Raw genomic sequence first — 21325 nt, 5'->3', positions numbered from 1 at the left:
TTTCATGCAGAAGCCTAAGCATAAAGCCATCTTCTTGGCATGTTCTAGCTTTAGCCCTTTTTCACTGGCCACCCAGGGTAAAGCAGCTGGATTCTGTTAAGAATTGGCAGGAATACTAAAAAATAATATTTTCTACTATTTCTGTTGCACTGGGTGCAATTGTTGCTGGCAGACAATTGGTAGGAAACACAGAAATAGCACCACTAACTGTTAGGGCAGGGGCTTTAAGGGGGTAATGGGGATGTTGCTGTGAACATCGGCAACTCCCTGATGGCAATGACCTCCTTTTGGTAGAAACGTCTCTGCAAGAGTACCACCAGTTTCTAAACAGACTTATTATGTTGGTATAATTCTTCACATAAACAAGCTTTAGTTCCACAACAACATATCTAGCTAGTCAAATACATACCTCTTTTTGTAGTGGTACCTTATCTAGTTTGAAAATTTTACATGCTATTTCACCAATAATGGTTGCAGCCAAACAATTAACTCAAGTTAAGGGCCCACATCTTTTCTTCCTTTTGCTATGTTAGATAAATTAACAGGAGGAAACAAATTATCCTATAGCATGTGATTATTCATCGTGTGTACATATTCATTATGCATAAAGTTTCAGCTACTTAGGTTTCATACAGGAAAGTCTTACTGACCCTTCCAATTAAGGTTTTAGTATCAGGTGAGCATGCCTCCCTTGACAAAAAAAAAACCATGCTTCCCATCCTCTCAGTATAGATTACAATGAGATTTAATGGTACTTCATCAAAATACAAAAAGAAAAAGCCTTCTGACTGACATCAGCAACAGACATGTTCTCACTCTTGCAAAATGAAATCAGCTGCTGTAACCTTCCCAAAATAATCATTAACTAAATATAGCTGCATCTATTCCAGAGTCAGGAGAACTTTTTCCTTTTGCCTGAAAGATTAACTTATTTTTTTTCCTTCTCTGTATGCTTTCTAACAAAAAGAATGGCTTGACCTGGTTTAAGATGGTTTGAGTATTGCTGAATCCAGCAAACAGTTGTGCCGTCTTGAAACAAAGCTTCCCCTCCACATTATTTAATGTTTGTTTTCTCTTCTGCAGAGAGAAAAGGCAAACAGTCCTCAGATTTACGCTGGGAGATGGAGGAGGAAAAACAAACCACAAATGCTAATGAGAGTTTCAGTATTAAGAAAAAAAAAAAAAGATAATAAAAGGATCTCTTTCCTCATTTCATTTCCATTAGCATAATTTTCCAAGAATGTTAACTACATTCTTTTATCTCTTAGACACCAGTTCGCAGCTTAAGACAAAGCTGAAACCAAAACTATAAATTACAACTGGATCAAAAGATTTACATAATGACACAAGTTACTTTGTATATTAAGATTTGAATGATCCAATTTCTTTGATTTTGCTCCCAAGTAAATATTTTTCACTGACAATGGTGAAGTTAAAATACAGCCTTTTAAACTTACTTTATTGGTACTTGGTGTTGTCCAGTTATCACTGATTCTTACTTATCTTTTGGCATTTGGGTAATTTACATAAAAAATAAGATGAAGCTAACGATCAAGCTGGAAAACTACAGGAACAGTAATAACTAGCATTGTATTGTCAGCACGGTAAATTAGTGATTTGAACAACAAAAAGAGCTCCAAGCTACACACCACGTAAACAATACCGGTCACTTTAATACCATTTGGTGCTCCCAGCACTGCTCTAGGTCATTAACTACTCCACCTGACCACAGCAGAGGAATTTCACGTAAACTTGGTCACCTGAGCCTCTCTGGTAGCTACTGATTTTACTTAGGTGCCTACGAATATTCTTACTCCACAGTACAAAGTGAATTTTACTTTCAGAATGGCAAATACCGCCCATGTGACATGATCTTAAAAGAATGTAACACCACGGTAACGTACAGTAATCTGGTTGTATTTTTTTTCTCTCTACAACACGCATTCAAGAAAAAAACCAAACAAACCCTCAGAAAGGCGGACCCATTATTTTAATGAAGTACTTAGTCGCCTCTTACACGAACAGGTAGAGGTTGTATAAAAAAAAAAAAAAAAAAAAAAAAAAAAAAAAAGGTGCGCAGCCCCTGCAAACCAAACTAAAGCATTAAAAAAAAAAAAAAAAAAAAAAAAAAAATTAAAAAACAACCCCCCCAAACCAAACCAAACCAAAAACCCCACCCCACTCCAAAACCGGCATCAGCACACGGAACTGAAAAGCGTACTTCCGAAACAACTTGAAAAAATCTACTCGAACGGAAACAAGGAAGACCGAACAAACATAAGGGCACAGTTTTCCCTGCCAATCCCGCAGGAACAAGCGCTCCGGCGCGGTTCTCCAGCCGGGCCGGGTCTGTCCGGCGGTGCCCGACAGGCCGGCCCCGCTGCACTGCTCTAGCAGCCTGCTCTCGTACACACAGCACTCTCCGCTACCGGAGAGGCGGACGGCGCCTGAGCTTTCCCCCCACGCGTTTTGCTGTTTTGTTTGTTTTGTTTTTTTAAGGGGAGGGAGAGACCGTCCCTAGGCACACACGCGCACGCACGCAAACACTCACTCACTCAAAGCACCAGACACAGCTGATCCCAGGCCTGTCAGGCTGGCTCCTCCCCGCCCCTCCAGCGGGGCAGAGGTACGGCGCACTTCCAGCACCTTCTCCACCTCTTCCCCAAACTACTCCCGGGAGGAGGGAAAGAGGTCCCGCGCCTCGCTGCCCGCCGCAGAGGCGAGTTGGGAGGGCGCGGCGGCAGCGCCCGCCGGGATCGCAAGCTGCCCGCCGCCGCACGGCCAGCGCGGGAGCCGAGCGCTCGCGCTGCGCACGGGCCGCGGAGCGCAGCGCACCCCGCCCCGCGCGCGCCTGCACACCTCCGCCCCCCCGGCCCCCCGCAAGAGTGACAGCTCACCGGGCCAATAGAACCGCCCCTTCTACGCGAGGGGGCGGGCACTCCCTTCCCGGCGAGCCAATGGCAACACCTCTGTCTGAGAGGTGGCGTCCGCGAAGGGGGGGCCGGAGGAGGGGCAGGAGTTTAGGAAGAGGAGGGAATGGCTGTCATCAATGAAGTCATGTTCGTAATCTAGTCCCTCGCTCCGGTTCTGGACTCGGGTGACTCGCTGAGGGGGGAGAGGAGCGACAGTCAGCACGCTGCTCCGCCTGGGCGGAAGGTAAATACAACTTGCAACTCGGTCCAACCCCGCCAGCTCCCCGTGCCCGGCACCGTCTTTTATTGTCAGCGGCTGTGCCGGCTCGCTCCGTGCCCACCTTCCCTCTCTCCATCGCTCCCCTTCGCCGCGCACGGCCCCGCGGTCCCAGCCGCCGCCGTGCCACCTGCTTCCTCTCCCCACCTTCCCTGGCGCCCGGCCCTCCCGAATATTTATATCCCCCAGTGGGTGGAGAGAAGAAAGTTTTGATCCGGTATTATTCTGGAATAATCACGATGCGGATCTCCGGAGTGAGAGCGACAGAACCCCCACGGAGTCGCCGGCGGCTGACTCGTGAGTCAGCGGCACTCTCGGTCTTGCCGCCCAGGGAGCGTGTCACGGGCTGCGGGCGAAGCGGCCGCGGGGGAATTAGATCCTTGGGGAGCGACAGCCCACACGGACGGGCTGTGGGCGGCTGCGCCGCAGCTGCCGGGGGTCGCAGGGTGAAGTTCAGGCTGTCCGGAGGCAGCAGAGCGCGGTGCCGTGGGGCTGTTTCTCCGCCGCGGCACACGCTGGCGCAGACCCAGCCGAGCGAGGGGAAGTGGGGAGGCATGGGCAGGGAGGAACATGGTGCGTGGGGGAGCGGTCTCGCCTGCGAGGAGAGTAGCGGCATTCCCCGGGCAGAGCCAGGGAGGCCATGATCCGGATCATCTCGCTGCCTGCCTGTCACAAACATTGCAGACACCGGGGAGGGGGAAGAAGCGGGGCTAGGACTTAAGCCCGACAGGGCTGCGGCTCCTGTTGCTTTTCGGTCTCTTGTTTTTAAGTGTGCAGTCACTCCTGCTGTAAAGGTGTCGCGTTTTACTTCCCAAAATAGCTTGCATGTCGTCGTACTCCTCCCGTTTTCCCTGCAGAAATTCTCCCCCCTCCTCCTCCCCACCTCCAAGCAGAGTAGCACAAAACATGCGCTTACAATTTTGGAATCGCCTGCCAAGCAAAAAAGCGTTTTATTTCCGGTGTGCGCGGAAATTTATTTTTTTTTAACCCGGCCTGGCGGGAGCGAGGATGCACACGCGCGCGGATGCTCAGGTAGCTGCGGCTCCCCTGCCCCTATGTCGGGAGAGGGGACGGCGGTGTTTGGCACCTGGAAAAGTTCTGTGCCCAGCCGGAGGCGGGGGTGGGCGGTGGAGCGCTGCCGCAGCCAGCTGTCGGGCGGGGCCGGAGGGCAGCGGAGCCCGTCCCCGGGCCGCTGCGGGGCAGAGGCGGGAGGCGGCGGCGGCGGCGGGGGGAGGACAGGAGGGTGGGTGGCCTTTCTTGTCCCTCCGCCTGTGCAAGCGGCGGCGGATCAGGAAGTCACCGCCGCCACACACAGGCGCACAGACATGTTTGGTCGGCGTGACATGGTGGCGGTGGGAAGGAGAGGCGGGGAGACGGGCCCGGCCCAGCCCTGAGGCATGACCCGGCTGCTCGCCCGGCCGCCGGGCCGCCCGCCTGCCTGCGGCCGAGGTAGGGGGCCGTGCGCGGGCAGCGCCGGCAGCGCCGCACCCGCAGCTTCGTGGAGGGGCGGGGGCAAGCGGCAGCGGGGCCAAATTTCCAGGCAGGGACGTATTACAGCCTGTCGACCGGGGAGAAAACTTTCCAGAAAGGCTTGAGGGGGTAAACAGGGCCCGGCTGGTTGTGCGCACCCGCCCCGGCGCCTTGGCGGGGGAGGCGGCGGGCGGCCCGGCGCCGAGGCCTGCGCGCCGCCCGTCCTGCAGGGCCCGAGGGCGGAGAGCGGGGCTGCCGCGGACCGAGGGGGGCGGGCAGGGACGGAGGCAGCGGCCGCCCCTGCCCCGCCGCCCCCCGGGCTCCCGGGTCCTCCGCCGCCGCTCTTCCTTGTGTCTGCGGTGCGTGCAGAAATGGAGTTTCTTACGTTGTCTCCTCCCCTCTTAAATTTATAATGGTGGAACTACAAACTGCGCACGGCTGGAAAAGTTACAGCTCTTCCAAACTCGATCTGAAGTTACGGTTTAACGATTGGCTTGGGTTGTTATTTGTTTTGTTTTTTTTCCTGAGCGTGCGTAATGGTCAAGTAAAGGTAGTGTAAAAGTGTCTGCAGATTACATACATCGTACCGAATTTATTTTTTCTTGGTATCTGCTTCTTATGTTTGATATTCAGTCTTACGGAACTTTTCATTAACCCTGTTCTGAATATGAGTATGAATATGCAAGTAAATGCCCAGCTGAAGTAGTCAAGATAAAAAGTTGTTGGTTTTTCGGTTTTTTGTTTGGTCGGGTTTTTTACGGCTTTAAGTATTCTGTATGCTTTCAGTGAAGCATTGATCTGGAGTTTTGTTCCGTTTGCATTCTCTCTTGTTTTGCTTTAACTTTCTGAAGTGTTAAGTGGTTTTAACAGTCTCTAAGACCCAAACGATAAACACTGTACCAGAATTTAATTCCTTTGGTAGTATACCAGTTTCTTGTTCGAGGTGGGGCAGTCTCCTCTGTGCAAGTTACTATTGTTGTGCAAATACGGGCACACTTTCTTTTTGGGAGCCTAATTGCCCTATTACTGTCTCTGTTTTTGTTTCTTTTGTCCTTTTGTGATTATAAGGAAAAAAAAAGTAGTGTGCCAGAAGGATAGACTTGCCTCAAGGCAGGTTTTTATGTCTCTCTCTCTCTCTCTATATATATATATCAGTAATAGAAAGCAGAAAGACTGCATGGATAATAAGCTTTTAAAATTTAGAGTGGATCATACAGCATATGTGGACTTGCCAGAGGTGAGGGTAAATCTTCATTAGAAATATTATTTCTCTCATGAGTTATGTCTCAGCTTTAAGGCTGGTATTTCTGTGGTGTTGCATGGAATATGTGCCAAAAGAGTGTGTTCAAAGCAGTCTTAGATCTTTTCTTTTGTTCATTTCTGAAGCAGTCTATGAACGTTTCTTGTAAAGTTTGAAAAGTGCTTTCACCAACACCTGAGGCTTGAAAATTGACAAGAGAAAAAGTCCTTTAGCTGGCATACTTATATTAAATGTATTTGTGACAAAGGTGTGTTTGAAATTACTATCTCCGGATGTATTTTCTCAGTTTTTGCTGGACTTTTGAAGCTAAGGTCAGAATGTGAGCAGTAGCAACTTAAAAATATGTGCACTTTACCTCTGTTTTTTTGGTCGTTCTGATGAGTAATAGTGCTGTGAACTACAAGTGATCCCTTTCAAAAGGAAACTTCACATTCTTTTTATGATTTAGAGCATTTTTGCAAATTACTCATCAAAATGTCTATTACATTTCTGTGTGTTTCCTCCTGCAAGCATAGTTCTCTCTGTGTAATAGGTGTTTTCTGGACCTCCAGTATTTTTGGATTTTACCAGATTAGGTTTAGGTTTTTGTAGTTCTCTAGTGGAATAGTAAGCACAACATTATGGCATAAAGATCACTTGTCATAAAGTTGACATTTGAGAAAAGCTCTAATTGGCATTAGAGAAAAGCTCTTATTTTCACGATAAAGAAGGGTGAATAAGAGAAGGAAGTAAACCTTTCTTAAACACAGCTTTAAGAATTTGTAAATACAGTAGAATAAGAACACGAACACTGACATTTTTTTTTTGTTTGTTTCTGACATTGCTTAAAGTCATTATTTATTAGGCATTAAAAGAAAATATTTCCTATTTATCAGTTCAGAGTTTGAGCACCCAGGTGGATCATTTAGTGGTGGGACATTGTAGCAGATGTTAAAAATAAGCTTGTTTTTACAGAAAATGTATGGTTTTAATATATATTTTCATTGATATTTTACGACGAATAACTTGTATTTAAAACAATCTTCTCCCTTCTTCCACTTCTTCTTCTCTAAGTGAAGTCAAGTTCTGTCAGTGATAGTGGTGCATTCCTTTCCTTCTGCCTGCAGCTCCCATGACTTTTTGTTTAGAAACGAATGAGAAAACTATGTTCTATAATTGTGATTAATACCTGTAGTAAAGCTCTCAGTAAGAAAACTTAATCCATGACCCTTCAGTAGTGTCCTGGATCAGTTTTCTGTGCCTGAAATTTACAGTGGAATCTATATATGTAGCAAATGTGGGATCGATCTTGGACATTGTCTGATGCCAGTTCAACTTTTGTCTGCAGCTATCTGCTCTTCAGTTTTCCTGAAGGCTCCTGTCTTCTGCAGCAAAGCATCAGAAAGGATCATATGTCTCTGCTGTAGTGTCTTCACAGTAGTCTGGCAGCATAGCTTAGCCTAACTAGTGTGTACTCTGATTTGTAATTATGCCTTTTGACAGTCTGGAGTACTTTCAACTCCCAGCTGTTAACAAGTAATTTTTTTGCTTCTGATGTTAGTTTTTCCTGAGAGGGTAGGCTGTAAGCCAGTGCAGTTGAAAAAAGTTAACTTTTGTAAAGTTCAACTGTAAAGCTGAAACATCTACACAGTAGATGTGAGAATTTCTACAAGACTATTTCAAGGTGAGGAGTACTTACTATCATCCTGAAGTAAATTGTCTCTCATACTACATGACTGAGGTTTCTGGTGTAAGCATTCCACCTATTTTGTGAGCTCTGCAGGGATGCCTGTAACAGTTTCTGGTAGAGAGCTAGACATGCAGCTAGGGTAGTGTTGCAGAGATTGTTTTCTTCTGGCCTAGGTGTCTGGTTAAGTAGTTAAGGTTCAGTGTTTCTGGTTCTGTGATTTGTATTTTAAACTACAAACTCCCTTGCAGAAGGTTTTCAAGTTACACTGACACTGCATACGTGAGTACACAAAGTCTGGATCTCAGCTGTTAGTGTGTTTGGCCTCAATTACATAATTTAATAACTCTGGTATATGTGTGTTGAAGATTTGAGTCTTCTCACTGATGTTTTTTGTTATTTCGTGTAAACCTCTTCATTGATTGAGTTGTCATTTGTTCAATTGCCAATAGTTAAATCATGATAAAAGGTAATGCAGAGTGTTCCGTGAAGTTGTACAATACAAAACACTGCTTTGCTTCTAAGTATCATAAGTTATTTTGTGATGATGAGCTGTTGTCATTATTAGTCAGCTCTTCTACTTTGAGCATACTAATTTAATTATAGTTAGCAGATTATGCAAGGAAATGCAAATCACTGACAGTATAATTTAATGTTTTCTATGGTAGTATAATAAAGATAACTCCTTTAGCCTATATGGTATCACAGGTTTACAGTTTATCTTTTCAAAGCCACTGTGAATAATGAGTGCAGTTGGAAATGTGTGGGGAGAAGTAGATTGTAACTATTTATATTGTGAAGACAAAGTTACAGTCAGCTTTGTAGTATCTGTGTGGCTGTTGCATGGGTCCATATTTCATCAGATCTAAGTGGTATATTTTCCTTACTTTCCACTATATATCTAAGGCAGAATATGTGGCCAGAACATCCTGGCTGAAGTTCAATTTAGGTTGAGAGGAAAGGCAGAAGTTATATTGGATGGTGAAGGGAACTAGCTAGAAGAATTATAAATACTTACTCCTCCATCTGTTCTTAGACTTGGTGTGTGCCGTGTCAAAGCAGTCTGTAATCCCTCCATCTTTTTGAGTGTACAGCTGGTCTCGAATTCCAAAGTAATGCAAATGGTTTTTTACCTGCTGTGTTTTCGTTTGGGATCTGCTAATACTTCCTCATGTGGAAAAGATCCCTGCCTTTGTTACCTGTGGGTTTGTAGCAGGTTTATATCAAAATGTGTATAATAGAAATGTTGAACTGATGGAGACTATATTGTACAGTGAATTAGTTACCTCTACAAAACTTTCTGGTGTATGTTAAACAGCAGTAGATATTCTGGTGTATGTAAAACAATAGCAGATATTCGCTGTACTAAACTGTTTGATCTAGAAATAGTTGAGCAGTGATCCCAAGTCTCTCTTAATCTTTGGCTTTTGGTTTTGTGGCTCTTCTTTGTATTTGGATCTGGCTGAAGTTACTCTGACATATGATAGATGCCTTTTTATTTCCCTGTCTTAGCTCTGGTTGTGTCCAGCAGAGATGGAGAAATTCTCTGAGACCACAAAAAGAACCATGTGATTCACCATAGCTAATTCAGTTGTCGGTAGTTTATTTGGGGCTGTTCACAAAAGAGAATTGGTCATGTTGATGTAAATAAATCTAAGAGGTGGTATGGGATAATGGTTCAGGAAAAAAAACCCATCCTATTTGAAGTCATGTGAATAATACTACTCCAGTTAGCATTTAGAGGAAGTTGTAAGATTGAACACTTGAAAAACAATTAAGCAATGTGTAATGTGTTCAAGAATCAGGGCAAAGAGCTTTATCGTTTGGAATAGTAAGATGGTATTTTTTCATTTTACTGTGGTCTTGTAATTTGTTGGAAACATTGCCTTTTTTATTTTTTTCCTCTCCTTCCCCCTTGCTTTTTAATTCTAGCAGGCACTCTTCATTAAAAAGCAGTCCAGAGAAATAGGTCAACACTGGCTTTTGGCAGGGAGTTGGCTTCATACTGCTTTTTTCATTGCAGGCACCAGAATTTAGCCAAAATAATACCAATACTGTCTGCATGGAACTTCACTGCAGTTGGACCTGTTGTATTTTTGCAGATTTTTGCTTTGACTTTAATGAGACTCGTAAGGGCCTAAATGAATTAGGTATCTACCTTTTACTGAATTTTAATGAGAGCAGGGTATCTAATTTCTTGGGGGGTAGTTTAATGTAATCTCAGACTTACAGACTAAGCTATTTTTGAAACATGTTAAACTATAAACTTTTTAACAGGTTAGTTCTGAGAGGAGATACTTAGTTGGGAGGGCCATACTGTGTTCTGGTTTAGGTCAGTTGCATTTTTAAAATTTTGTGACTATTGTTGCCAGAGAAAATTGCTTTGTCTCTTTATTTCCATTACTGTCTTTAGACAGGATTTATTAGTTGGATTTAAGTAGTATTTTCAAATACTTTGTTCCCCATTATAGATTTTATAGATTACTTTTTTTGCTGTTTTTTTTTTTTTCACTTTGACATACAAAATGTCTTAATACAAATGTGTTTAAGACAATTCCCAGTTTTGTGAGATGGGATGAGTGCATCTCAAAGAAAAGTGATGAAGGGACTTAGTCTGGTGTAAATGATGCAGACATAGGTCTCTAGTAGTTACTCTTTTTCATAGTTTGGGCACTTTCAATCCTATCAAAAAGAATTATAAATTTTTCTAATTTGCATACAGGATATGTTTAATGTATTTGTGAATGGCAGTGTAACTAATGGACCTGAGACTGGAGCTAGTTTTTATGAGAACTGTGAGTTGAATTTGAAATAGGATGAATAGGTGAATAGAAGGGAAGATTTTAGTACCCATTTTAATGCATGGATATAGGTAGATGTCTTTTGTGAAATAAGGCATTTTAGGATACTGTATATTGATATTTGATTGTGTATTGATATTTGATTGTATTTGATTGTGTTATGGTTCTGTATACATTCCTCTGGAAGGTGGTTGTGGTGCTAGGTATCTGCTTTGTTAAGTGGATTGAATTTTGCTTGTAATGACCATAGTGACTCAGCTATGAGAGTGTCAGTCTTAGATTTTGCAATTTAATGATTGACTTGTGTAAGAACTATTTGTTGTGTGGAAATCTATGTTGTCCTTCATACAAAACATAAGCCTCTTAGAGGAAGCTATGGTGTTTGCAGTTGGAACATTTGATAGCTTGATTCCTTTTGTGGTCATGTTGTGGGGCTGTATGGGGCGAATTGGTGACTATAGAGTTTTGAACTGAGAAGCTTCATAGACATCACTGTGTTTTATCCTGGAAAGAGACAAGATCCCAAGGTGTCAAGTCATAGAATCACAGAATATCCTGAACTGGAAATCACCTGAAAGAATAATTGAGTCCAACTCTTGCCACTCCACAGGGTATCTGAAAAACCATACCATGTGCCAGAGAGCTCTGTTGGGCTTGGTGGCATGACCACTTCCCTGGGGAGCCCATTCCAGTACCCAGCAACCCTCAGGGTGAAGAACCTTCTCTTTATATCCAGCCTAAAACTCTTGTGACAGAACTTCAGGCCATTCCCTTAGGTCCAGTCACTGATCCCCACAGAGGAGAGATATACTGACAGTGTCTGTTCTTCTTCTTTACCTCATGAGGAAGTTGTAGACTGCAGTGAGGTCTTCCATCAGTTGTATCCTCTCCAGGCTGAACAAGCAAAATCATCTCAGCTGCTCCTTGGTGCTTCTGGTTTGGGCCTTCCACCACCTTTGTGGCCTTCCTTTGGACACTCTCTAATTGCTTTAATGTCTTTCTTACAGGGTTCCACCCAGAGCTGCCCCCAGCACTGGAGGTGAGGCTGCCCCAGTGCAGAGCAGAGCAGGACAATCCCCTCCCTTGCCTGGCTGGTGATGCTGTGCCTGATGTCCCCAGGACACAGGTGGCCCTCCTGGCTGCCAGGGCACTGCTGAGTCGTGTGCAACTTGCCACAGACTGGGACCCCCATGTCCCTTTCTGTGGCACTGCATTCCAGTGTCTCCATCCCCAGTCTGTCTGTACATCCAGGGTTGCCCCATCCCAGGTGCAGAATTTGGCATTTGCCTTTGGTAAACTTCATATGGTTGGTGATTGTCCAGTCTTCCAGTTTTTCTGAGTTTCTCTGTCGGGCCTCTTTGCCTTTGAGGGCATCAACAGCTCCTACCACTTCTGTATCATCTGTGAACTTAGTGTCCTTTCAAGTCCTTCTTGCAAGTCTTTTAAGAAGGTAAGCCAGCAACATGCACTTCCAGCCCAGAAAGCCAACTGTTGTGTATCCTGTGTTGCATCAAAATAATGTGCCCACAGAGTGAGGGAGTTGGTTCTTCCCCTCTAGTCTTCCCTCCTGAGACCCTAACTGGAGTGCTGTGTCTGGGTAAGGGGTTCCCAGCACGAGTCATGGACCTGGGTCCAGATGATGGCCTTCAAGTTGAAGAGGGTTGGATGGAGTACCTCTCCTGTGAAGAAAGGCTGAAAGAGCAGGGCTTTTCAGCATGGATAAGAGGATATTTCAGGGAGACCCCACTGTGGCCTTTGACTACCTGAAGGGGCCTTATAAAACTGAGGGAGAGGGACTTTTTTTGTGGGTACACAGTAGCGGGACAAGGAGCAGTCGTTTTGCACTTAAAGAAGGTATATTTAGATTAGTTATTAGGAAGAAATTCTTTATGGTGAGGGTGATGAACCACAGGCACAGATTGACCAGAGAGGTTGAAGATCTCTATCCCTGCAAGTGTTCAAGGCCAGGTGGAACTGGGCTCTGAAAAACCTGATCCAGTGGAAGGGGTACCTGCGCATGGCAGGAGGATTGGAACCAGACTTAGAAGTCCCTCCACACCATTCTATGATACAGTGCTTTAGAACACTAGCCCTAAAGAGGAGCCCTGGGGATCCCCACTAGTGACAGGTCACCAGCCTGATTACCATCCTGTATTCACTGTAACACTTTGTTCTCAGCCCATCAGCCACCTGATCATCCATTACATGGTGTGTTTACCCAGTTGTGCAGTGGACATTTTGTCCACAAGAATATTGTGAGAGAGAGTATTGAAACCTTTACTGAAATCCAGAAGGATTACATTAACTGGCTACCCTTGATCAAGTGAGTTGCTCTGTTATAAAAGTAAGTTAATTTGGACAAGCAGGACTTTTCAATGAACCTATGTTGGCTGTGACCAATGACTGCTTTGCCCTTCAGGTGTTTTTCAATAGCTCCCAGAATAATATTCTCCATAATTTTGCCAAACACTGAAGAGAGACTGCCAGGCCTGGAGTTTCCAGGCTCATCCTTCTTGCTCTTCTGGAAAATTGGGACGTCAACCAGCTTCCAGCTAAGGGGACCTATCTGCATTCCCAAGTTCATTTGAAAATCACTGAGAGAGGTCTCATGATGACATCAGCCAGTTCTTTGAGTATTTTCAACTGAATTCCATTGGGCCCTACAGATTTACAGAGAACTGAGAGTTGATCATTGTCACAGCCACTGTCCTCCAGCTCAGGGCACTGGGACCCCTTAATTCATCAGAGGCAAAGAAAGCACTAAACATCTCCACCATGTGTGTCCCTGTCCCTGTTTGTGAGGTGACCGTCCCCATCCTGTAAGAGGATGGTGTTACTTCTTCACTGTCTTTTGCTATTAATGCATTTAAAACCCATCTTTTTCTCACCCCTCTCAAGTGTGTCCAGCTTCAACTCCAGCTGAGCTTCAGCCTGACAGATTTTCTCCCTGCAGAGGTGAGCAGCATGTCTGTATTCCTCCCACGTCACCTGACCTTGCTTCTGCTGAGCCTACCCCTTCCTTCTTTGCTCTACCTCCCAAAGAAGATTCCTGCTGAGCAAGCTGTCTTCTACCTCGACTTCTGACATTTGGGAATTGTCTCCTCCTGTGCTCTTAGAAGATGGTGCTTAAAATGTGACCAGCACTGACAGACCCCAGCACCTGTGGAAGCATTTTCCCAGGGTACCTTACTCACAACTCCCTGAGCAGTCTGAATTCTGCTCTCCTCACATCCAGAGTTGAGGTTACACTGGCACTTTTCCTTCTGTCAGAGATTTTAACCTTGGTTACCTTGTCGACACTGTGGCCAAGAATGCCACCAATCACCATTTAACTCATGAGACCCTCTCTGTTAACAAGCATGAAATCAAGGAGAACATCTTTCCTAGTTAGCTCCCTTGGTTCTTGAACCATGAAGTTGCATCCAGGTGGTTTAAAAATTCCCTGGAGTTGATTGTGCCAGCTGTGTGGTGTCCCCAGTTAACATAGAGCAGGTTTAATTACCCCTTATAGAGAAATTTGAAGGTGTTACTTGAGGAAGCGATGTCATTGTTGTGCCTGTATGATCTATAGCAGCCTCCCATGATGACATCCTCATTATTTGTTTATGCTAGAGGGTCTCAATCCTGCTGTTACCAGTTGTAAGTTCCCTATGTTTTTGTTCCTGTTTTAAATGATGCTCTACCTCTGCTTTATTACCTCCACTGCCTATCCCTCCTGAAGAGCCTGTAAATATCCAGAATGGCACACCAGTCACGCTACTCATCCCACTGAGTTTTGTTTATGCCAGTGATGTTGTATTTCTGGCACTAGGCCAAAGATTCCCCTTGCTCCTTTCTCATGCTGTGTAGTTCATTGTAGCCTGCACATGGAGCAGATTGAGTGATCTCAGTTCCTCAAGTTTTGGTGTGCCATCCCATTGCTTGCCACTGGCAAGCCTGGTTTTATCCCCTTCCTGCCTTCCAATCTATTTTAAAGCTTTGTCAATGAGCCCTGCTAACTCTTGTGGTAGAATCCTTTTTCCACTCTGCGAAAGGTATTGGTACATGAACTGCTGTATAGACCATGCCATGATAAAAAAAATAAAAATTAAAAAAAACCAAAACAAGCATCTGCCGATGTCACCCAATTTTGGAGCCATGTGCCCCTGAGAAACAGCAGACTTCTCTGTGGCTTGGGTCTCGTCTGCATAGCAGGCCTTCAGTTCCATTAAGAAGAGAATCACCTGTATCGACTACCCTTCCTTTTTAATTAACAGGGGCGGTTGTGATGAGGGTGACAGGATGTCTTGCCTCAGATGGTTCCCCCGTCCCAGAAGGGCCTTTGTCTACCTCATCAGTTGGCTGTTCTGCCCATTCCAAGTCATCATACTTCTTTTTAATGGCATCTGTCCTATTTGTTAACTGCAAGTTGTCAGGAGGAAGAGTGTTCTGCCCAGTGTGGCCAGTGACTGTGTTCGAGAGACCCCTGCCTTACTGCTTGGTAGGATTCTGAGTCCACCTGCATCTTCTCTTCAGTTGAGGTTTGAGGCTTCTGAGACTCTTCGATAATAGCCTGTCAATATCTCAATCTTGCAAGTACTGTGCAGGCTGTTCACTTCACCCATGGCTCCTTAACCAGGTGATGGCTCACTTACAATAACACATCTTTGGTGAGAAGTGATGGTCAGCCCCAGCCTTACGGGAGGCATTAGGCACTCCTGGCTAGGCACTCCTGGCAGCCTGAATCCTGAAGAGCTGCATCTGCCATTGGATAGTCCTGCTGGCTGGAGGCTTCTGGCATGGCTGATGAGGTGACTTCAGCAGGAATGAGCTCTGTGGTGTGTCAAAACCGTACCTGAGGGAGCATAAGATTATGCCCTTCTTCTCCAACTGCTGGGTCTGTTCACCACCTCTGTTGGCTGCTCCCAAATGGCAGCTCCCAGCTGGTCATGTTCACTAGGACTCCATTTGAGAGAGTGGGAGCAGCCCCCGTCCTTGCTGACTGCACTCACACTTAGTCAGCCACTTTAGAGCAAGCTGCTGGTTCCAGGTGGGTATCAGCACTCCCCTGTGGTTCCCCTGGCTCCAGACCTGCTTGCTGCAGTCCATGGCTCCACACTGGAGCTGTTTGCCTTGGCAAGGAGTGATTTGGGGCAGTTAGGCTGTGTTCCAGCCTGTCACTGTCACTACTGGCTCCGCCTGTGCCCAGTCAGCCATTCCAGGGCAGGCTGGTGGCTCCATGTATGCTCTCAGACCAATGAAAAAACCCTTTTAATTCCTGTTTCACCATGAATTCTTGTATTACCATGAATTTTACAAGTACAAATTTCAGGCTAGTCACAGCTGTTTAGGGAAAGATGCTTTTTAACACATAGGTTATAGTGATGCCCGGCTCTCTTTCCTGCTTTTAGTACTACTATGCTGTGCTTGGCCCACATGACACATCTGGTGATAGCAAGTCAGTTCACCTGTTGTTTGTGGTAGATGTTTCTCATAGCACACCAGCTGCTTTGTTCTGTGAATACCATACAAATGTCCAGAAACAGATGGAATTATCAGGGTCCTTATCTTTCTGGTGAGCTTTTAGAAGGATGATCAAGCTAATGAGCAGCATTAAGGATCGTGTAAACATTTTCTGCTGATGACAAGTTGCATGTTTATGTATATATATGTGTGTGTGTGTGTGTAACAACTGCCAGTAGATTTTATTAAATTTTTTCCATGTCGCTAATGTCACATAGAAACTGTGGTTTTGTTTTTGTTTTGTTTTGTTTTTGTTATTAGAGCTATTCTGCTAATTGAAAAGGAGACAGAAAATAGATGTCCACGCCTACAGACCCTGGCGCCATGCCTCATCCTGGTCCTTCCCCTGGACCAGGCCCTTCACCTGGACCGATCCTGGGGCCTAGTCCGGGACCAGGGCCATCTCCTGGCTCCGTTCACAGCATGATGGGGCCGAGTCCTGGTCCGCCCAGTGTCCCACATCCAATGCCGACCATGGGGCCTACAGATTATCCGCAAGAAGGCATGCATCAAATGCATAAGGTAATAGTTAATTACAAGTGAACATTTTTACCTAGAGTTCTCTCCACTGATGAAAAGAGCTACTTGAACTATGTTTAGACCTGCTTAACTGCTCTTACACATCACCTGCAGAACTTCAACTACACTCTTACTTCTTTCCTTATTACTAAAAATTATTCATGTATCATATTAAACACAGCTTCCTTAGTTGTTCTTAGTAGACTACTTAGAACTGTAGTTAGCAATCTGGAAAAGTTCATCTGTAAACTGTATTTTCAGTAAGACAGATGTTACTAGGGAGAAAATAAATGACTGATAGTGTTAAAACTTTAAGGCACACCGTTCTAACCATCTTTTTTCTTCTTGTCTGTTGGACGTAGCATGTGTTTTTTTCTGGGGTGTTTTTCAATTTTGCATGAAATTGTTCTTAATAAAAAAATACCTAATCCGCCTTAAAGGATTTGTGTTACTAATTTGTTTACTCTTCCATATGGAAAATGTGTTTGGAAAACGTGGCTTTCAAGTTAGTTTATAATGACTCTGTCTTACAAGGGAATATGTCATGTAGAGCATGTCAGTAATTGTACTTCAGTGGTTATTGTTATACACTTAAAATGGTATTTGTGCTTAGACTACCAATAATGCTTTTTGCTTTGAGGAAGTACTTTCCTGTGCGAAAATTCCCTTGTAAGAACCGTATCTTTATGTATTGTCATTTTTGTTTGGTTGTATACCAGAGATTTAGACCCCAGAATAATTTTGGTTGCACTGATGTCTACTCAGAAATATGTAGTAGCAGCTTACAGAGCCAATATACTGAAAACGTTTTGGCAGCTATTGTTGATTTCACTTGGAATTGTTATATGCACATAGAGAAAAAATTACTAAAAAACAGTTTTAGAGTAAGAGAAACATGTTTTAATTTTCCTCTTGAAGTGACATCTTCATTTTGACACTCACATATGAATCAGTTTCATTCATTAAAATAATATCAGTAGGGATTAAAAAAAAAATAAAATATTATAGTCAGTAGGGACATGATTACCATCTTTTACATAAAGAACTAAAAAATTTTTGATACAACAAACACTAGCTGAAATGAAGGAGGCTGTGATCCAGCTTTCCATTTCTAAGAAATGCTGTAGAAGGGTTCCTGTAGATTAATTTGCAAATATCACTTGAGTGTTTAGTGTAGTTAAAAAACTGGTCAGCTACCTGCAGCTGGACCAAATAAAGACTTTCTTTTTTCTTAGTGCTATATAAAAACAAGGCATGGTATATCATAATATTGTTTTTTTAATGAAATGCAGTAGAAAGTGAGGGATTGTACCAAAAGTGTCCCAGTTGCACAATTGCTTTGTGGAGTACCCATGTATGCAATGGCATGTAGTTCTTCCTTTTAAAATTCACATGCTTAAGTGAAACAGCTTTATTCTGTGTTAGATGTTTGACTAGTTACAAATGATAATATAATGCAAAACACTTTAAAAAATCCAGAGGGTCAATAGATAGCTAAAAAATTAGTATTTATAAATCATAATTCCTTAAGTGTTTTTATTTAAGAACTGTTAATATGAAAACTGAAGACTGTATATTCACTTAGTTACCAGAAGACCTTTTTTCTTTACAGGAAAATTTACTATTAGTTTACAAAACACTGGTGTGACAGAAACAATAAATTAACTGCATTTTTTGCTAGTTTCCTAACGACTATTAACCAAATTTCCAGGAAAATACAGGTCCAAATTCTACTGAAGTATATTTTGGATGCATCACAGCTATGTTTGAAGAGGAATACTTCAGAAATCTGTCAGGGACACTGCTAAATGGACACATCATAACAGCCTCAGAGAGTCTTGTGAGAAAAAATGTTTGGAAGCTGAAAGATGTTAAAAGAAAGCATTACTACCTTCCTTGCCCTAATCTTACTTTCCTTCTGCATCACACAGAAGCTCCACTGGAGGCAGAACCAGGTTGCATGGTTTTAGTCTGAATTAATAAAGCCTTTGACACAGTCCCCCATAGCACTCTCCTCTCAGATTGGAGAGAGATGGTTTTGATGAGTTAGATGGATGAGAAAGTGGTTGGACAGTCACATCTAGAGGATAGTGGTCAATGGCTCAGAATCCTGATGGATGCCAGTGTCGAGTGGTCACTTAGGGTGGCCACCTAAGGGGTCTGTATTGGGACCAGTGTTATTTAATGTCTTCATTAATGACATAGGCAAAGGGACTAAGCAAGTTTACAGGTGACACCAACCTGTGTGGTGCAGACACATCTGAAGGATGGGATGCCATCCAGAGAGACCTGGACAAGCTTGAGAAGTAGGTCCATGGGAATCTTGTGTTTTTTAACAAGGCCACGTGCAAGGTGCTGCACCTGGGATGGGGCAGCTCCAAGTATCAGTCCAGGCTGGGGTGAACCCGGGGATGAACAGATCAAAGCAGCCCTGCTGGGAAGGGCTTGGGGGGTGTGCTGGTGGGTGAGAGGCTGGACATGACCCAGCCATGGCACTGTCAGCCCAGAGAGCCAAACGTGTGCTGGGTGCATCCAGAGAAGAGTGGACAGCAGGGCCAGGGGGATTCTGCCCCTCTGCTCTGCTGAGACCCCACCTGCAGTGCTGCACCAGCTCTGGGGTCCCAGTACAGGAAGGACATGGAACTGCTGAAGGGAGTCCAGAGGAGGCCACCAAGATGATCAGAGGGATGGACCAGCTCTCCTGTTAGAGAGGGCCGAGAGAATTGGGTTTGTTCAGGCTGGAGAAGAGAAGGCTTTGAAGTGACCTTGTTGCATCCTTCCAGTACCTGAAGAGAGTCTGCAAGAAAGGTGTAGAGAGACATTTTAGAAGGGCAGGTAGTAACAGGATAAGGGATAATGGTTTCCAACTGAAAGACAGGAGGTTTAGGTTAGATACTAGGAAGAAATTCTTTCTTGTGAGGCTAGTGAGGCAGGTTGCCAAAGTGGCTGTCGATTTTCCATCCCTGGAAGTGTTCAAGGTGAGTTTGGATGGGACTCTAAGCAACTGGTTGAGAGACTGCCACTGCAAAGAGTTTGTAACTTGATGATCTTCGAGGTTCCTTCCATCCCAAGCTGTTTTATGATGCTATGATACAGCCTCCTGTATCTTCTTACCTGCCAGCTGAACCACATGATTTTAACTGCTTAACTTCTGGTTATGACAACATTGTAGCTTGTTAATTTGTGTGGTGCTCACTTTAGGGGTGGATGGAGTATTGTGAGCTCTTTGTTTCTTTTATTTTCCATTTAATTGTAACCTGATGCATAATCACTTTTTTTGTGAATTTGTAATGGGATGTACTGTAAATGGTTGCTGACTGTGGAGTCATTACAGTGATGTCATGGGCAGTATTACTGGTTTTGGTGAGTGAGATAAAATGTGAGGGAATGAAAAAAATCTTAAGAAATACAGTAGTTTTTACTAAATATGTTAATTGTTCACTCAGATGTTCCATTAAAACAGAAGGTAAATGGTTTCCCATTACAGGTGTTATTATACAGATCTATGCACATTAGACATTCTGAGAACCAAAGTTGTTCTGTCATGGTTCTAGAAGTAACAATATGCAACATCAGCAGGCATCTTCACTGCATTACTTGTGTTGTCTGTGTCTGCATTACTAAAAAAAAGAGAGAAACTATTTCCAACCTTGAAAAATCAAGAGAGAACTTACATAAAATGGTGATTTAGTGATTTTTTTTAGAGATTAATGGCCAGTTTAATGCTGCAAAAACCACAGTCAGACTAGTTGTCCATCAGGGGTGCATGTCAGTTGTTTGTGTGGTTATGTGGCAGTTACGTGACTGCTGTTTGGTCTGTGTAATTTTGTTGTTTTAGAGGATGTATGGTCTGCAAGAAAACTAGTCTACTACTCAGTCTTTGATTTTAAGGTTGGAGTGGGTTTTTGCTTGATTTTTTTTTTAAAGGTGGATTAAAACAAAAAAACCCAGACACTGTAATGTCACAGTTTACCTGAAAATAGGTCAAACTGCAGTGTATCTGTGAGAAGACCTTAGCTGCTAAATTCAGAGTAAAAGCACTGTAGGCAGAATGTTCCTTATGCATTAGACGTTATGTAAGTCTGTAAGTCTGCCAAGTCTATAGGCATGTGCTAGCCTACAGTTGAAGCTCATCCCTCATTCTGTTTCTAGAAGTGTTGTTTATTTGGCCTGTTCAGTACTTGTTTCCTTACTTACGGGGATCAATCAAAATTGTAATTTCTACTCAAAATTGAATATGTCTCAACTTCCTGTTTCCCTTCTTTCTGTCATGGTAGAAGACTAAAATAAAAAAAGTAGCCCAGTATGATAGTGGTGCTTTATTGGTAATACAGGTTACTTATCCCAACAATGTCTTTGTGGAAGATAGCTTTAATAATCTATAGAGGACTGAAGAATTTACAGAAATTACATTCTGTGTAAGATACCCTGTGTAAGTTTTAACCTGTTCCAAAGATACAGAGTTATCGTCTACCTCTGTAACTATACAATGATTCAGAAAAGTTATCAAGAATAACTATTCCTCAGTTCTTGTAGTCCACTGTTGTCCTCTGCTGAATTGCCTTCCCTATTATATACATTTTTTTATAACCAGTAGAGATGCTTTGAGATGAAATACATTCTTGGAAGTACCAGTCTCTACATACATTAACAATTGTATAATCATTAAAATTAATTTTGGCTTCAGAGAAGTTTATGCCATCTTCATCTTTTGTATTTTTATTAGTAAAAAGTTGATTTGTGAGTTCTAATGAATTTAGTTTTTTAGTTTTTTCACCGCAAAAGTTTTGAAAATACACAAATGCAAACCTCTTTCTTGCTATGTATTTCATCTTCCTTCCATTAGACTTCAAGCATTTCAGTTGCTACAATTGTTTTTATGTCTTGTGTCTTTTGTTTAATAGTTTTTTTACAAAA

General features: G+C 43.5%; 1 protein-coding gene across 7 annotated transcripts in view; it reads left to right on the top strand.

The window, feature by feature from the left end:
• Positions 1-2985: 2985 nt before the first annotated feature.
• Positions 2986-21325, top strand: part of SMARCA2 (SWI/SNF related BAF chromatin remodeling complex subunit ATPase 2) — a 112613-nt gene continuing 94273 nt past the window's right edge. For 2 of the 7 annotated variants that reach the window (XR_013777106.1, XM_079329962.1), the window contains exons 1-2: positions 2995-3156; positions 16151-16411. Coding sequence is in view for 5 of the 7 variants with exons in the window: in XM_079329962.1 (XP_079186088.1) it covers positions 16187-16411 (225 nt within the window). In the remaining 2 variants the exon portion in view is untranslated. Of the gene's footprint in view, positions 3157-3332; positions 3487-4088; positions 4222-4872; positions 5019-16150; positions 16412-21325 lie in introns of those variants that run through there. The other 5 variants (XM_079329966.1, XM_079329963.1, XM_079329964.1 and 2 more) reach the window with 5 other exon arrangements.

The sequence above is a fragment of the Erithacus rubecula genome (assembly GCF_903797595.1).
Source record: "Erithacus rubecula genome assembly, chromosome: Z".
In the NCBI taxonomy this organism is placed as follows: Eukaryota; Metazoa; Chordata; class Aves; order Passeriformes; family Muscicapidae; genus Erithacus; species Erithacus rubecula.
The sequence above is the reverse complement of the archived record's forward strand: the minus strand, read 5'-3'. Positions and strand labels throughout refer to the sequence as shown.